Source organism: Solea solea, chromosome 3 (genome assembly GCF_958295425.1).
Source record: "Solea solea chromosome 3, fSolSol10.1, whole genome shotgun sequence".
NCBI classification, from domain to species: domain Eukaryota; kingdom Metazoa; phylum Chordata; class Actinopteri; order Pleuronectiformes; family Soleidae; genus Solea; species Solea solea.
The window spans coordinates 2,220,223-2,236,844 of NC_081136.1; the positions used below are offsets into that span (position 1 = coordinate 2,220,223).

At 40.2% G+C, this 16,622-nt stretch overlaps 1 protein-coding gene across 3 annotated transcripts in view; it reads right to left on the reverse strand.

The window, feature by feature from the left end:
• Positions 1 to 15,829, reverse strand: part of exoc6b (exocyst complex component 6B) — a 49,352-nt gene extending 33,523 nt beyond the window's left edge. Inside the window, exons 1-7 of one of the 3 annotated variants that reach the window (XM_058625758.1) lie at positions 15,627 to 15,828; positions 9,180 to 9,345; positions 9,048 to 9,095; positions 8,855 to 8,945; positions 8,642 to 8,687; positions 7,083 to 7,287; positions 1,580 to 1,774 (exon numbers count right to left, since the gene is read on the reverse strand). In XM_058625758.1, coding sequence (XP_058481741.1) covers positions 1,580 to 1,774; positions 7,083 to 7,287; positions 8,642 to 8,687; positions 8,855 to 8,945; positions 9,048 to 9,095; positions 9,180 to 9,345; positions 15,627 to 15,715 — 840 coding nt within the window. In that variant the 5' untranslated portion in view covers positions 15,716 to 15,828. Of the gene's footprint in view, positions 1 to 1,579; positions 1,775 to 7,082; positions 7,288 to 8,641; positions 8,688 to 8,854; positions 8,946 to 9,047; positions 9,096 to 9,179; positions 9,346 to 15,626 lie in introns of all 3 variants that reach the window. The other 2 variants (XM_058625759.1, XM_058625760.1) reach the window with 2 other exon arrangements.
• Positions 15,830 to 16,622: the final 793 nt, after the last annotated feature.

A 16,622-nucleotide genomic window follows, 5' to 3' on the forward strand; every position in this document is an offset into this window, starting at 1 on the left:
GAAGGTTGAGGCCGAGTTTACAGGACGTAAATAAGCCAACGAGACGACAGGGAGCGAGGGAAGAGAATGAGAACGAGGGGGGGAGGAGCTCGGCTCTGTTCTCTTTGTTTTTCCTCACAAGTTTGAACAACAAGGGAAAGGAACTGAGATCCCGCGAGGGACGACACCAAGAGTTCAATGTCACAGTTCACTGTCAGTGTCCACCACTCGACTGGTGTGGACACATATGTGGACGCACATGGAAGACGTCCACATTTATGTCTATTTAAAGGCGACATAGAATGCTTGTATCACACATATATGTTAGTTATGGAGGTCTACTTACATATATAAACTTGTTTTCTTGATTAAAAACCTCCTAATCGCTGCAAACGAGCCGATCAAAATATCTCCTCACTGACGCTCTCGTCAGCCGCGCTGTTTCAGACCAAACAGTTGCGGTGATTGGCCAGCCAACGAGAGCTTTCCTACTGTCCTGTGATTGGCCAGGTACCTGGAAGTGACGTAATAGATAGGCCAGCTCTTAGATACACAGCTCCCCCTCTGGCACGGTGGATGCTCTGCATCTCAGCAGCTACAACGAGACGAGTTCTTCTTCTTCTTCTGCGGTTGAATGTACGCAACCGGATGTGCCCGGACTAGTGCCCGCACCGGGAGGCGCTACGGTGGTGAGGATTTCTGATGACGACATCGAATTAAGGAAGTGTCGATCCGCTTCGCAGAGCCCAGGAAAACAATACAACACTATTTTCTCAGCAGTGGCTGAACTGTTTGTTCTGAAACTTTAGGGTTTCATAAACGAGGTAATGACGCAGATACACACACAAACGCAGCGTTAATTGGAGCTTCCGGTCTATGTCACCTTTAACGATTCCCCACTCCTGTTGTCACGGCGACAAACCTGCTGCTGTCAGGTGAAGTAGTTGAGCAGAATAAATAAACTACATACTGTATAAATGAACTATTGTTGAGGGCACAAGCACAGCAGTCAAGGACGAAGCAGCTTTGTTAGCCTAATGTTGTATCATAAGTCATATCCCATAATACATTTCAAAGCTGTCGATACTGCGCCGATAATATCGTGCTCCCCTGGTTAAAAATGATATAAAGTTAAAAAAAACTGAAATAAAAAATGATGTCATGTGAGGAAAATGTGTTAGAAATTTATCTAATTTTAAAAAAACAATGATGTTATATTATAGGACTGTGGTGAAAAATGTATGTAATGTTAGAAAAATGTGTTAAAAATTATGTAATGTTAGAAAAATGTGTTAAAAATTATGAAATGTTAGAAAAATGTGTAAAAAATGTATGCAATGTTAGAAAAATGTGATTAAAATGATTTAATGTTAGAAAAATTGAACTAAAGTCAAAAATGATGTTGATAAATAATGTTTTATAATTAAATTGTGGTGAAAAATTGAGGTAATGTGAAAAAATTATGTTAACAATGATGTAATGTTAGAAAAATGCATTACAAATTGAACTAATGTTAAACATTCTGTTAAAAAATGATGTTTTTCACTTGAGACCAAATAAAGTTTAATTAAAAATGTGTGTGTATGTGTGTCGGTCTCACTTCTTCCTCTTCCTCATCTTCCACATCCAGAATCCCAGAGTCCTGTTCAGACACTGGACTTCCTCCGTGTCCATCACTGTCCACGCCTGTCACCGTGGACGCCACAGAGGCCACCGCCTCCTTCCTGCCGCGTCGACCAATCAGAGGCCTGGGCTGTGTGGACACAGAGCTGTCTAGAGATCTCTGCAGCTGAGCCTGAAACACAATCAACACAATCAATATTCACATTTAAGAAGCTGAAAAATCACAGAAAGCAGAAAATATTCACCTTTAAGAAGCTGAATTACTAAAGAAACTGTTCAATCGATTATGAAAAGAATTCACAATTAATTTAGTTATTGCTTAACCGCGACTTTTTGACACTTTTTTTGTTTGTTTTTTGTCGTGAGAAGACGTTCACGTCTTTGTTATTTTGAGTGGGAAAAGCTCAGATGTGGAGGTTTCTATTGTCAGGAGGTCAGAGGTAATTGTCAGGGCTGAGCGGCCACACCTGTGGGAATGAACGTTAAAAAGTCATTTACCAGAAACCTGCAGAGGACGAGGACAGGAAGAGACAAAAACAACCAACACAGACGGAGACAGAAGACACACATCTGAAGCACACGGACAAATGTTGATATTTGTTGTAATGGAAACCAAACAGACACAAAAATAACTGCAGTGCAGCAAAGACAGAAGGAAATGGAAAGACTTTTTTTTTCTCCTGCCAAACAATGAAACACACGGCGCAATATCTCGCGCATCCTGTCTGTGGCGCTATTTGTGGAGAGTGGGAGTATCATGGAAAAATAATGCATTTTTCTGCCGGTGAAAATAATCAAACAGGAAGTTTTGGGGAAAATAAATGAATGGAAGCAGCCGGTCTCCATAACAGAGTGAAAAACAGAGACGGCGACTGTTTTTGTTTTCACTCTAGCAAAAAGACATTGAGCAAAATCGGAGACAAAGAATTGCGATGTTCGTAAAAATCTGACCACAAATAACATAGTGAGTGATTTTTATCACAATGTTATTTTACTGATAATACGGAGCGATAGCGGACTAAGATAACTGCGATATTTGTACAAAATCTGCGTTAAACAGCTCCACATAAGCGATACATGTTTTTACTGATTTTAGACGATTTATCGCGACATCCAGGAATAACTGGAAAGATGCTGGCGCCCCCTTGTGGCACAGAGTCAGAAAGCGCAGTTGATTCATGAAGAGTGATTTTTATTACAATGCACGACAAAACATTGTCAATTCATGTCACTCCTCATCATTAACCAAAATAATTAACTGCAAACTAGTGAGGGAGCGCAAACGACAAGTGAGGAAGCACAAACAACAAGTGAGGGAGCGCAAACAACAAGTGAAGAAGCGTAAAGAACAACTGAGGGAGCGCAAACAAGTGAGGGAGCGCAAACGACAAGTGAAGAAGCATAAAGAACTGAGGGAGTGCAAACAAGTGAGGGAGCGCAAACGACAAGTGACGGAGCGCAAACGACAAGTGAAGAAGCGTAAAGAACTGAGAGAGCGCAAACAAGTGAGGGAGGGCAAACAACAAGTGAAGAAGCGTAAAGAACAACTGAGGGAGCGCAAACAAGTGAGGGAGCGCAAACGACAAGTGAAGAAGCGTAAAGAACAGAGGGAGCACAAACAAGTGAGGGAGCGCAAACGACAAGTGAGGGAGCGCAAATAGCAAGTGAGGGAGCACAAACGACAAGTGAGGGAGTGCAAACAACAAGTAAGGGAGCGCAAACAACAAAAGTATTTTCAAAAATTAAATACAATTTTTAAGATTTTTATTTACTTAATGAAAAGTGTTAATTCCGTAAAATTCCTGCTCGACCATCGAATTACTACAAAGTACTACTTTGTTATCGCAGCATGAGATAAAAATAATAATAATAAAAAAACTTGGCAGTCTGTGTTTTTTTTGTTTTTTTAAGCTGCTAATATCAGAATTGTGATTTTACGGCTATATTTAACAATGGCGGTGGATTCCCGTGCCGCGTCACCTTTTTCCGTGTGGAAAAAACCTTGTTATGTTGGGGAAAAAAATATCATCTCCTTGCCTCGTCCACACCCACCGTCACACCCACAACACAAAAAAAAAAGGGCCACTTCCTCCCTCACTGGTCGGCGCCGGCACGTAAGCCGACACCCGAGCGCTTGAACCTCTCGACGAGGACGTCAGCGAAGACGTCAGAGTGTCTCGATTTCAGCGTTTAATGAGAAAAGCTGGTGTTGTCCAGAGGGGGGCGGGGCAAACCCGAAAGAGAACAATACGAGAGATTCTGGAGGAACACAATGCCATCTTTGATCTGATGCCCACACACACACACACACACACGCAGCCATAATGAGTCATATCAGACAATAAGTACAAAAGAAAATTAGTGGAAAGTCTCGTCGTCGGGAGGAAGTGAGCGTCCGTCCTGTCTTTTTGGAGACAAAATAAGAGACAAACAACCACCGATTTCTCCACGAGACGGGGACGAAAAACTCGACGACCTCCGCTCTTGTCAAACGTCCATTTTCCTTCGTACATCATGAACATATCCGCACGCGAGACGACAGCAGAGCATCAGAGACGCGGGAAAAGAAGAGCGTCATGTTTCCCACAGAGCGACGCCGGCGTCCAATAATCGGCAATCAAAGGGCAGAGGACACCCTCTGCGTCCTTCTTCTTTATTTTCCTCCGTACACATTAACATATATGCACGTCAGAGGGCAGCAAAAGACGAAAGAACGCCGTCTCTTTCCCACAGAGCGCTGACGACACTGGCGTCAGCGCCGACGTCAAACGGGCCCACTTGACGTGTCAGGATTCAGCAGGTGTGTGTGTGGGGATGATGAAAGAAAAAAAACCTTTACAGACCCAAAGTCTTTTGTCGTTTCTACTCTGAGGTGGAATTCCTTGTGGCACTCGAAGCTCAAGTGTGGGAATGTGCGTCATTCTGCTGCGTTAAAAACAAAATAAATATATCGTAAGAAGCGGAGGGAGGGAGGGAGGGACAAAATAAAGGGGTTAAAGAAAGAAGGAGGGAGTGAGAGGTGACCAGACGTCATTCACGAGAAGCACGTCTTAAAAACGGAGCCGAGAAACTGACGTCTGTCGTCTCCCACACCAAAGCCCATAGAGAAAATCAGTGATTTTAGCTCACGGGGACACAGGAGCTGCTGGTCCACTGCTGCCTCGTGTGGTCACTCTGTGTCACTGACGTTAACCTGACTGCAGGACGACAAAAGCCGACGTGACAAAATAAGACATTTGAGCTTAGTGATGGAGGCAGCAGTGGATCAACAACTCCTGTGTGCTGTGACGTTAAAATCACTGGTTTTCTCTATGGCCTTTGGTGTGGGAGAGTGAGCGAGTGACTTTTTCACTGTGATGCTTCAATACAGTGTGTCTGTGTGTGTGTGTGTGTGTTCGGTAACTAGATACAGGTCATCAATCTTCCTCCACTTCACAGACGCAGCAATCTGTTTTCCATTAGTGTGTGTGTGTGTGTGTGTGTGCGACTACTGAATACACACAGCAGAAGCTCTGAACTTGTCTTTTTACCGAGGAGAGAAAGAAGAGAGGAGGGTGGAAAGATGGACAGAGATGAGCGGCGAAAGAAAGAAAGAAAGAAAGAGACCACAGAGAGTTTAGTGGACGTAGATAAAGAGCGCCACCAGGTGGTTCATACATGGTCAAACATCTATGATTACATTAATATTATGGTCTGTCACTGCGTGATGATGTCACCACTGTATTTTTTTCACTGTACAGAAAATTCAAAAAGGGCCAGGACCTTTTTTTCTTCACTAAAACGTCAAAGAAACCAGAGATGATTCACGTTTAAGAAGAAGCTGAAAAATCACACAAACTTGGATGATTTAGAAAAACAATCGATTTAGTCACTGATTAATAATCTGATTACAGTTAGAATCAGAATCATTAAACAGTGTTTAATTGAACTAAACCTTTAAGATTTATTTTAAAGGCAGCGGCGTCCTCAGAGTTGGAGCTAATTACGGAGAGACAGAGATGAAGGAAAGGAAGAGAAGGAAGGAAGGAAGGAAGGACGACACCATGATCCCAGCATCCCAATCAGACCTGCTCATTAGTGGTGAGCACAGTTAGCGGTTAGCTTCACTGGACAGCGTCCAGCGCACAGCGCGTAGCAACGCACAGGACGTCTCCGTGTGCGACGTAACCCACGGCAACAACAACAACAACAGAAAACATCCTCAAAAGTCTCGGTGCTAAAGCGATAACTAGAGCTTTATACGTGTTTGTAGCGTCGGTCATGTGACCTGTGATCATGTTATTGGAGGTCAGAGGTCAGATTCCGACAATCGACGGACATTAAATATTTCATGACACCAACGTGGACTCAATTAATTTGAGTTATCGCGAAATTAAAGAAAAAAACGTGTCCAGTGATCGTGGACATGACACAGAGAGGAAAGGAAGATCGTGACACTCCGGGAAGGAAGTAGTGAACAGGCATCACAACATGAATGACTGAGTGAGTGGTCACCGAGTCTCTATCCACTCATGTGTCCATCATCGACCCCTCCCCTCCCTCCTCCTCACCCCTTCATCCTGCAATTCCACACAACAGAGTTCCCAAAATAATGGAGGAGCACAAATAAACAAGAGGCCTCACTGTGAGCTGAGGATGGATGACACACACACACACACACACACACACACACACACAGAACCAACTTCCTTAGCCTTGAAAAACAATGAGGTCAGTGATGAAAAGCTGCTTTTTTTCCACACACTCGCCGACGAGTGACTGTGTTTACTGGCAACACACACACACACACACACACACACACACACACACACACACACACACACACACACACACACACACACGTAGACATAATGGAGGTCAAAGGTCAGGAGATCAACGCGGACGTTCTCATCACCGCAGACCAAACAGGTGGTGAAGAAAGCACAGGTGGTGACTCTGCGGCTAAGCTCCGCCCACCAACACAGACCTGAAGGTATTTTATTTCCCGGGTATTTTTTTTTTTCTGTATTTTTTTAAATAAACGTCTAACGTTTGTTTTCATTCGAACATCAAAACGAGAAGTTTTTACGTTTATAAACGCGAGCAAACGTGATTCAAAAATGATTTAAAGCTATCTATCACTTTACCGAGACTATTATAAATATATATCATATCGGCCGTACAGTTCATCCCTTTCTCCACATGGGGGCGGTATGTTATTGCCTGAAACGCAAGCTTTTACAAAGACGGCAGACAATCGTGACTCAAATCTCGATACAATTCAATTTGTGCATAAAATATATTGCAACTAAGTCGTATCTGTAACGAATCATATTTCTTTTTATATACTTTCTCATAAATCATAACAAAAAAGTCAGGAAAATTGAGAAAATGTTGTTTTAGGGACCCCAAAATACTGTCCCGCGGCCCCTCTGTGGGCCTAGAGCCAGAGTTTGGGAACCACATGGATTACCAGTGTGTGTGTGTGTGTGTGTGTGTACCTGTCTGATGGCCGTCTCTCCGATCTTGTCCGAGTGTTTCCGGATGCTCTCCAGGAAGTCGCGCAGCTGCGTCATGGCCGTGTCGCGGATCTGCGTCCTCAGCACCGGGATGTTCTCCGCCATGATGGAGCAGAAGCGGTACTGACCCGCTCTGGGGAGGCACGTGTGCTCCAGCTGCTCCAGCGTCCGCAGGGCCGGGTAGTACCTGATCAATTATACAACAAATAACACGCTTTGGGAACTTTTCCTGTGTGAATAATCACAGAAACTAGAAAATATTCACATTTAAGAAGCTGAAAAATCACAGAAACTAGAAAATATTCACATTTAAGAAGCTGAAAAATCACAGAAACTAGAAAATATTCACATTTAAGAAGCTGAAAAATCACAGAAAGTAGAAAATGTTCACAATTAAGAGTGACCAGACTCCTGTGTGTGTGTGTGTGTGTGTGTGTGAGACCAGGTCACACTGAGGACACAGAGACACGTCTCCTTTTACATGAACTCTGGCTCCATCTAGTGGCCGACGGTGGCAGATCAACAGTCACTATCAGAGGTTAAAAAACGTAGAAGTGTTTTTATCTTTCACATTAAATCATGAGCGAACTCGTCTGAGCGTGGTTGTTGCACCGAAATAAAAAAACACACCAATTTGTACAAGACACATCAAAAGGTGAGATTTGTCAAAATGTAGTTTCTGCAATTTTTCATCTTCTTAAATGTGAATATATTCTACTTTCTGTGATTTTTCAGCTTCTTAAATGTGAATATTTTCTAGTTTCTGTGATTTGTCACCTTCTTAAATGTGAATATTTTCTAGTTTCTGTGATTTTTCACCTTAAATGTGAATATAATCTAGTTTCTGTGATTTTTCATCTTCTTAAATGTGAATATTTTCTAGTTTCTGTGATTTTTCATCTTCTTAAATGTGAATATTTTCTACTTTGTCATTTTTCAGCTTCTTAAATGTGAATATTTTCTACTTTCTGTCATTTTTCAGCTTCTTAAATGTGAATATTTTCTAGTTTGTCATTTTTCAGCTTCTTAAATGTGAATATTTTCTAGTTTGTCATTTTTCAGCTTCTTAAATGTGAATATTTTCTACTTTCTGTGATTTTTCAGCTTCTTAAACGTGAATATTTTCTACTTTCTGTTATTTTTCAGCTTCTTAAATGTGAATATTTCTAGTTTCTGGGATTTTTCAGCTTCTTTAATGTGAATATTTTCTAGTTTCTGTGATTTTTCAGCTTCTTTAATGTGAATATTTTCTAGTTTCTGTGATTTTTCACCTTCTTAAATGGGAATATTTCTAGTTTCTGTGATTTTTCAGCTTCTTTAATGTGAATATTTTCTAGTTTCTGTGATTTTTCACCTTCTTAAACGTGAACATTTTCTACTTTCTGTGATTTTTCAGCTTCTTAAATGTGAATATTTTCTAGTTTCTGTGATTTTTCAGCTTCTTAAATGTGAATATTTTCTAGTTTCTGTGATTTTTCAGCTTCTTAAACGTGAATATTTTCTAGTTTCTGTGATTTTTCAGCTTCTTAAAATGTCTGTACCTTTTGGCCTTCATCTGCTCCTGAAGTCTACTGTACATTTCCAGAACTGTAGACACAAAACAACATGACAATCAAAAATAAACCTGCATATCCGCAAAAATCCAAAAATAACATTTTCTATAGTAAAAAACCACAACGTTTCATGGATTAAAGGTGTAATTGTGTCTCTGGTGACTCCTGGTGGTGACTCCTGGTGGTGACTCCTGGTGTTACCTGGTAAACAGTGCGACAGCTTGTCGATGGTGGTCGCGATGTTACTCTGCTGAACTCGACACTGCTTCAGCTCCTCCATGGAGGTGATGAGCTGCAACACAGAGGAGGAAACCAAGTGAAGAAGTCACAAACACGTCCACACACACACACACACACACACACACACACACACACAAATGTGGCGACGCCTCACCTGTTTTCCATCCTCCTGGAGATGGCGGTTAGTCTCCGTCACCTGACTCTGGAACACACACACGGACATAAAAATGAAGACCGGAGAACATGAAGAACATCAGGTGAGGCCACCGCTCCGCCTCCTCCTCACCTTCAGCTTCTGAGCTTCTCCTCTGACTTTGAGCAGCTCGGTGATGGAGTCCACGAAGCCCTGGAAGTGGTGGTTACACATCTTCTCGATCTCCCGGTCGTGGTTGCGGATCCTCACGTCCAGCTTCTCCATGAAGAGGCCATGTTCCTGACCGTCGTACACCGAGCTGGAGGAGGACAAGGAGACGAATTCTGAGGTCATTCTGGGTTTTAGGTTTTCACACATTTCTTTGTCTGTAGACGGTTCTCGCTCGATTTGTCAGTTTCTGTTCTTCTCCATCAGAGATAGAACCTGGTGTTTGTTTTAGTTCCTGCTCGTCGACAGACTGCAGGTCACTGATGGGTCAGAGAGTGTCGTCACAGGAAGAGTCATGAACGTCAAGAATCAAAGCCAACAATGTCCAACTGTAGATCAGGTAAAAAGACTTAAAAATCCTACTTAAAGTTCCAAAATCTACTTGTAATTCCATAATCTACTTAGTTGTTTTTGTCACAGAGTCATTTTGATCCTTTAATAATCTGATGATGATGATGATGATGATGGAGGGTAAAACTAAAGAGGAACAAACTAACTGCTGCTGCTGATGACCGCTAATAATAAAAACAACGCTTTTATTTTGAAATGTTGCTCCATGCCTGTGGAAAAGGGTGCGAGTGCCACATAAGTCCACCAGGGGGCATCGCTGCAATACTCTTCACCAACATGTTTGTTTACTTGCACAGCTGAGAGCTGCTCAAGAGTTTACCCTTCGTATAAGTAGTATAATAAGTATATATACAGAGATGACTACATGTAATACATACATACATACTCATATATATACTGTATATATATATATATGTATATATATATATGTATGTATATATGTACATACATATACACACATATGTATGTATATATGTACACACACATATATATATATACACAAACACACATATATACATAATGATTAACAGTTTATCCATAACATAATGATTTATTTGAGCCATTTTTAAGTTAAAAAAAACAAGTCAGATGTACTTTCACGTACAGACAGAATGTCTCAGTTTTAAAGTCATGGAAAATAAATTGTGTGCAAAAGGTTTGACGAGGATTTTCCTGTTTTTCCAAAAGCAGCGCACACGCGCACAAACACACACACACACACACATAAACAGACTAAACAAAACCTTAACCCTAACCTTAGCTATAACCACAGATTCAAATCTTAGTCCGAAACTTTTAACCAGCTCCTAAGAAATGAAGGTTCTGCCTCATCAGGACCAGGTTTTGGTCTCCACGAGGACTACTGGTCCTGACAAGGTCGGTGTTTATGACACTCACACACACACACCTGTGTGTATGGACATGAACCCCCACCCTCCTCTTCCTCCTGTTGACCAGGAAATGCCCGACTTGTACAATAGAGCAAAGATCTGACGCCACTGCTTTCTTTAGACACACACACACACACACACACACACACAGAGGCCACACAGGAGGTGTGTGCGTGTGTGTAGGTGTGTAGGTGTGTGTGTGTCCTTGACAAACACGGAGTCACATGACTGATAAAGTTATTCTAGAATCAGGAACAGTCGCTGTAAATCACTGAAGGGAATCACAGGGAAACTCATATCGCTCAAATAAGTGAAGCACACACACAAAAAAAACAAGTTTTTTCACGTGAAAAGTTATGCACGGTTGATGATACAGATTAAATGTTTGGTGTGTGAGTGTCAGGAGGCTTTTAGGAGCTCCCACATTTACATTTGTGGAAAAACGGGTGTGAATTGACAGAGAAATGACAGTTTTAAAATCACCCGTGTTCGTTTCTTAAAAAAGTTTTAACATGGGGGTCAATGGGAGATTTGTGCAGAACTCTCCGTGCTTTTCGGTGATTTTAAGAAAAACTGCAAGTCATATGAAAATGAAAACAGCATGCAGGGTTAGACGACAACCATAGCAGCGTTTTTATGTAAAAATTGTCTGTGTCGGTTGGAAAATGTGGGCGGGAGAAGAGTTTGTTTAGAGATTTTTGTCATTATTTTTTCTGCCACACACACACACACAATCATTATAAAAATCTGTGTTTGTGGAATGTTTTCCGCATTTTTTGCGATTTTTCTCGCCATGGTTACTCGAAACGCTTAGAAAAGTCATAGCACGCCATTCCCAATCAGACTGCACATTTTCATATAGGATGTGGGAGGTTTTTTCTCAAAACTGTGGGAGGAGCTAGAGTTCTCATTGGTTTGCATTGCTGACGTATGGATTATCGCCGCCATGGAAACACAGAACAGGTGACTCATCGCTGTGTTCAGTCCTGCTCTTCTCACTTATGCCCTGAGTACAGGGGAGGAATGTTTCAGCTCGCCTCGACCTGCTCACTCTTGTTACTGCTGTTACTGCCACTGCAGCACACGCTCAATGCTACAGGAACAAAACGGTAACATCAGGTTTACGTACTGTGACATTGTTGCTCAGACGAAGGATGCACAAAGGAAACTCTTCTTCGTAAATACAATATTTAAATGCTTTGCAACTCTGAAAAAAAGGACTAGAAGTGACAGAAATTAAAAAAATGTGCCGATAAACCCTGAGACTGTTCTGTAACATCAGCAGTAATTTCCTGTCTAATAAATACTATATTTTACTGTATTCTTCACAATAATTGTCAAATCACTGTAGTTTAAACTGTAATTTACTGTATAAATACGATAGTTTACTGTGTATTATTCACAATATCCGTTGTATTACTGTAGTTTAAATTGTACTTTACTGTATGACTATATTTTACTGTATTCTTCACAATAATTGTCATATTACTGTAGTTTAAACTGTATTTTACCGTATAACTACACTATTTTACAGTATATTCATAATAATTGTTGTATTACTGTATACATACTATATTCTTCAAAATAATTGTCAAATCACTAGTTTAAATTGTAATTTACTGTATAACTATGATATTTTACTGTATAGTCGACAAATTCACATTATTAATTGTTTAAAATTTAATAAGATGAGCCTTTCCAACAGTGAAAAAAAGGACAAGGTTTATCAGAGTGGAACATGAGCAGACCACAACAACATTGGGTGGATTATAGATGAGAGATAAAAACGTTTACTGGGAAAACTAAAACACAACTGCCAGAAAAATAATCATGTATTTTTACTATGACATCATTTTTCTATAGAAACACTATATTTTTCTGTTTATTCACAATAATGATGTTATATTCCTGTCATTTTTGCTGTATTTTGATGCAAAGATGATGCCACATTACGTTGGTTTAGCAGCGTTTTTGTTGCATCTTCACAACAACCATGCTTCATAACTGTAATTCGAGCTGTGTTTTACAGTAAAAATGACACCATATGTTCCTTTTAGATAAGTTTCTGGTTCTTGAGCGATGTACCTAGGGCCGAAACAATTACTTGATTTATCGATTACTAAATGAATCGTCAACTATTGAGTGTTTTTAAGGAATTAAAAGCAATTCTTCAGATTGTTTCCGCTTCTTACATGTGAATATTTTCTGGTTTCTTTGCTCCATATAACAAAGAAATCCTTAAAACTGAATAATCTTTGGTTTTTCGACAAGACAACAAGACATTTGAGAACATCATCCGATTTCTTTGACATTTTTTGGACCAAACGATGACTCGACTGATCGAGAAAATAATCATTAGTTGCAGCCGTGGATGCACCTTGTTAAATAAAGGTTAAATAAAAAATATTTCACAGTAAAAATAGAAATAAACAGTTATATTGTGAATTATCACAGTTAAAGTCTGTGAAATCCTGGAAATAATTTACAGTGTGTGTTTTCCAAGGAGAACTCCTGACATAGGGATGATTATTTTATCATTTACACTCTGACACGTTCATCCTTCATCATCTGACTCTGACGAGACTCTTCAGCCTCCTCTCAGTTAAATATAGCTGCTGCTGCTGCTCCAAACATAGACCGTGCTGTTGTATTTTAAGTGTGTGTGAGAGCAGAAGGAGACGAAACATCACATCAGACCAAACGGAAATAACTGATTTACCATCAGCTTTTGCTGTCTGAAAACAAGAACACACACACACACACACACACACACACACACACACACACACAGCTGACTAATGTCCCATCAGAAACAGCAACTGGCCTAGAAAACACGCACTTTAAAAACAAGTCAATTCTTCTCTAACGTTCCACTGTTAATTGACACAAGGAAAAACTGTTTTTCGCAACTCAACGAAAGGACTTGTGTAATAAAATCTATGCGAGTCTAAGTCTACGATATCTACGTCACATGTTCACATCTTTATTTCACTGTTAGACAGACTTTTCCAACAGGAAACTCAAGTCTGTAAACCACTCACTCTCCCACACCAAACCCCATAGAGAAAATTAGTGATTTTAGCTCGCGGGGACACAGGAGCTGCTGGTCTACTGCTGCCTCGTGTGGTCACTTTGTGTCACTGAGGTTATTCTCAACCAAGGATTATAAACGCCGAATTTTACAAAATAAGACGTTTGAACTTAGTGATGGAGGCAGCAGTGGATCAACAACTCCTGTGTGCTGTGATGTTAAAATCCCTGATTTTCTCTATGGGGTTTGGTGTGGGAGAGTGAGTGGTTTACAAACTGGATTTCTGCACCTCCTCTTGAGACTTTGACCAATAACAGAGACGTTCAGAGGGAGTGTGCCTCCCATTGGTTGTTCTACAAACTCTACAATATCTTTTATGTTCAGTTTAAGAAATGTGTTGCAGCTGAGTGACTGTAACGCCGGAATTTCAAAATCTTAAATCTTATAAACGCTGCATGTCGTTACATGAACTCTCAGCAGAAGAGGCAGAGCTGTGGTTTAATGTCAGCTGCATCACCAACAACAACAGAACCTCCTCACTTCTCCTGCTCTGCAGCTGCGAAACCAGAACAGACCGCCCATTCATCCTTTAAGAGACATTTCCTTCTAAATAATTAAACAACTCATCATCATTAAAATAAATGACAAACACTGACCCACGCTTGTCTGTAGCGGGTTTATTACTATTAATTTACCCCTGGCTTTATTTGAACTGTGTTGTCACTGACATCAGACAGTTTGTCCAGGCTGCTGCTGCTGCTGCAGTGGATTAATTGATAAAATAAACTTGAATAAAATATCGATTTAATCATTGAAAAATATTGTATTTTAAGGTACCAAAATACACTTGTTCTTTGCACTCCCAGATTTCTTTTTGTGCAAAAATATATATTAATGATCCATTAAATTTAATTAAACTTGCCGTTTGTAAACGTAGTTGAATGTATTTAATTTGAAAATTAAATCTAACTAAAATCCTGAGTAAAGTCAACAAGAAGATATAAAAAGGTAAACAAAGCTTAGAACTAGCGCTTATATTTACTTTACTTTCTCGAGGTCAATCAGTTTCCTAACACTTGTTCAAATAAAGTTTACTTTTACATATTTTACAGTTTTTAAAGTTAAATGCTGATGTATGTAATGTAAAAATGACATGTAATGTATGTATGTTTAAGAAATAAATAATATATAATTCTTCAAAATACACAATATAGAAAACACTGGCGTAGTGTGAAGTAGTTTTAAAAGATTGACTCGTTTAAAGAGGAAAAAATAATAATACATGATATTTTTACAGCTGTTTTTGGGATGGTGACATTTTATGCCCCTAGGAACAAATTAGTCAGGATATTAAAGGAACTCTTAGCGGTTATGGGGAAGCTCAATGTATCGCGTATGCAATGACATTAAAGGACTCTTAATCTAAATCACGTGTGTTGTCGATGCTAAATGAGCCCCTGCAGTGTTTAAACAGTGTTTGTCATTCATTATTATTCAGGGTTTGTTCAGTCTGCTGCACTTGACACTCCCTATCTGCTAAATTAAAACATCGTCGCTGAAGCTGAACAGCTGCAGTTAAAATGTTCCTAAATATCTTTATTGACGAAATAAACTGGTCAACCACAAAACGCTAGCACATGCTAACCATACACACACACACAAACAAACAAACAAACAGTAGCAGCCACTGACACCAGTGAGCAGAATGTCAATCAGTTAGCTCCCTTAGCTTAGCCTTAGCCTGAGTTTGCTGCAAAACAATTAAGTTTAACAGGGGAAAAAGCTAAACATAACAGTAAAAAGAGCGTAGGTGTGACACGACGGGGTTAAGCGTCACTCGTGTGTAGTCAAGTGTGCGAAACAGCCGCCGGCGTCAGTGTTTGCTAAAGTTAGCCGGCTGGGTGTCCGATAATGGACGCACAAGCGTTAAAGTTTGGAGCAAGCTAACTGTGCGTTAGCCGCGCGGCTAGCAGCTGAGTGACGCCGAGAGTTCAGTTGCCTTCCCCCCCGGGGGAGGGAGAGGGGGATCGGTGGAGCAGCGGCGGCGGCAGCAGCTGGGCTGCTGGTGGCGGCGAGTGTTTATGTCGGGGGTTAACTCACCGGAGCGTCGGTCCGATACAGTTGGTGTCTGTGCTCTCTATCTCCCGGAGGATGCGCTCGTGTTCCGCGGCTGTCTCCATGCTCGACATCCTGCATGTTGTTCCGCTGTGGACGGTGCCGAGCTGAGCCGAGCCGAGCCGAGCTCCGTGAGTCACAGGCGGAGGGTGTGTTTGGTCAAATTACAGGGTGTCTCGAGTGAGCGGCATATAACTTGTTTGAACGGGGAGGAGTCGAGCACTGATGGGAGGAGTGACCGGAAATATGAACCTATGAACACCTGAATGACTTTTATAATTTTATTAACCTCTTATTTACCACATTTACATTAGTATATACACTATTTCATTTATATGTTTTATTATACTGTTTTATATTTATTTTGAACTCTCTTTATCCACATTTTTTTATCAGCATGCTCTGTAATTAACTTCGTGTGAAGACTGCTTTGACATATTTTGTGTGAATAAAGCAAAACTTCCTGTATTATTTTCAAAATAAAACCAGCCAGTCAAAACATCATCACATTTACACTAACTCTCATCCAACCCTACATTGAACGATACGTTATAATCTATATCAATATGTACTCTATTTTATTATACCGTTTTTATTATATTTAAACACAATTTTTTCCACCTTTTTATCAGCATCCTCTGAATTTTTTTTTATCTGATGTAATTAACTTCCCTTTGTCATGTTTTGTGTGAATAAAGAAAAACTTCCTGTGCTATTTCAAAATAAAAAAAATGTGGGCATGTCAGATTTTTTTTTATAAAATTTGCAATATCTAGTACTGTATGTATGTAAATTTTAGTCAAACCAAATCCAAGCTTAATTTGTAATTATTTATTGAATTACTGCCATACCATCCATTACTAATCAAGTTTGTTGACAGTGACTACTTTTCAATATTTGCGAGTTTGCGGTGTGTAGGATAAGCTTTTGTAGTGGTATGATTTTAAAAAGTAAATGTATATTTTCGTTTGTTCATATAGC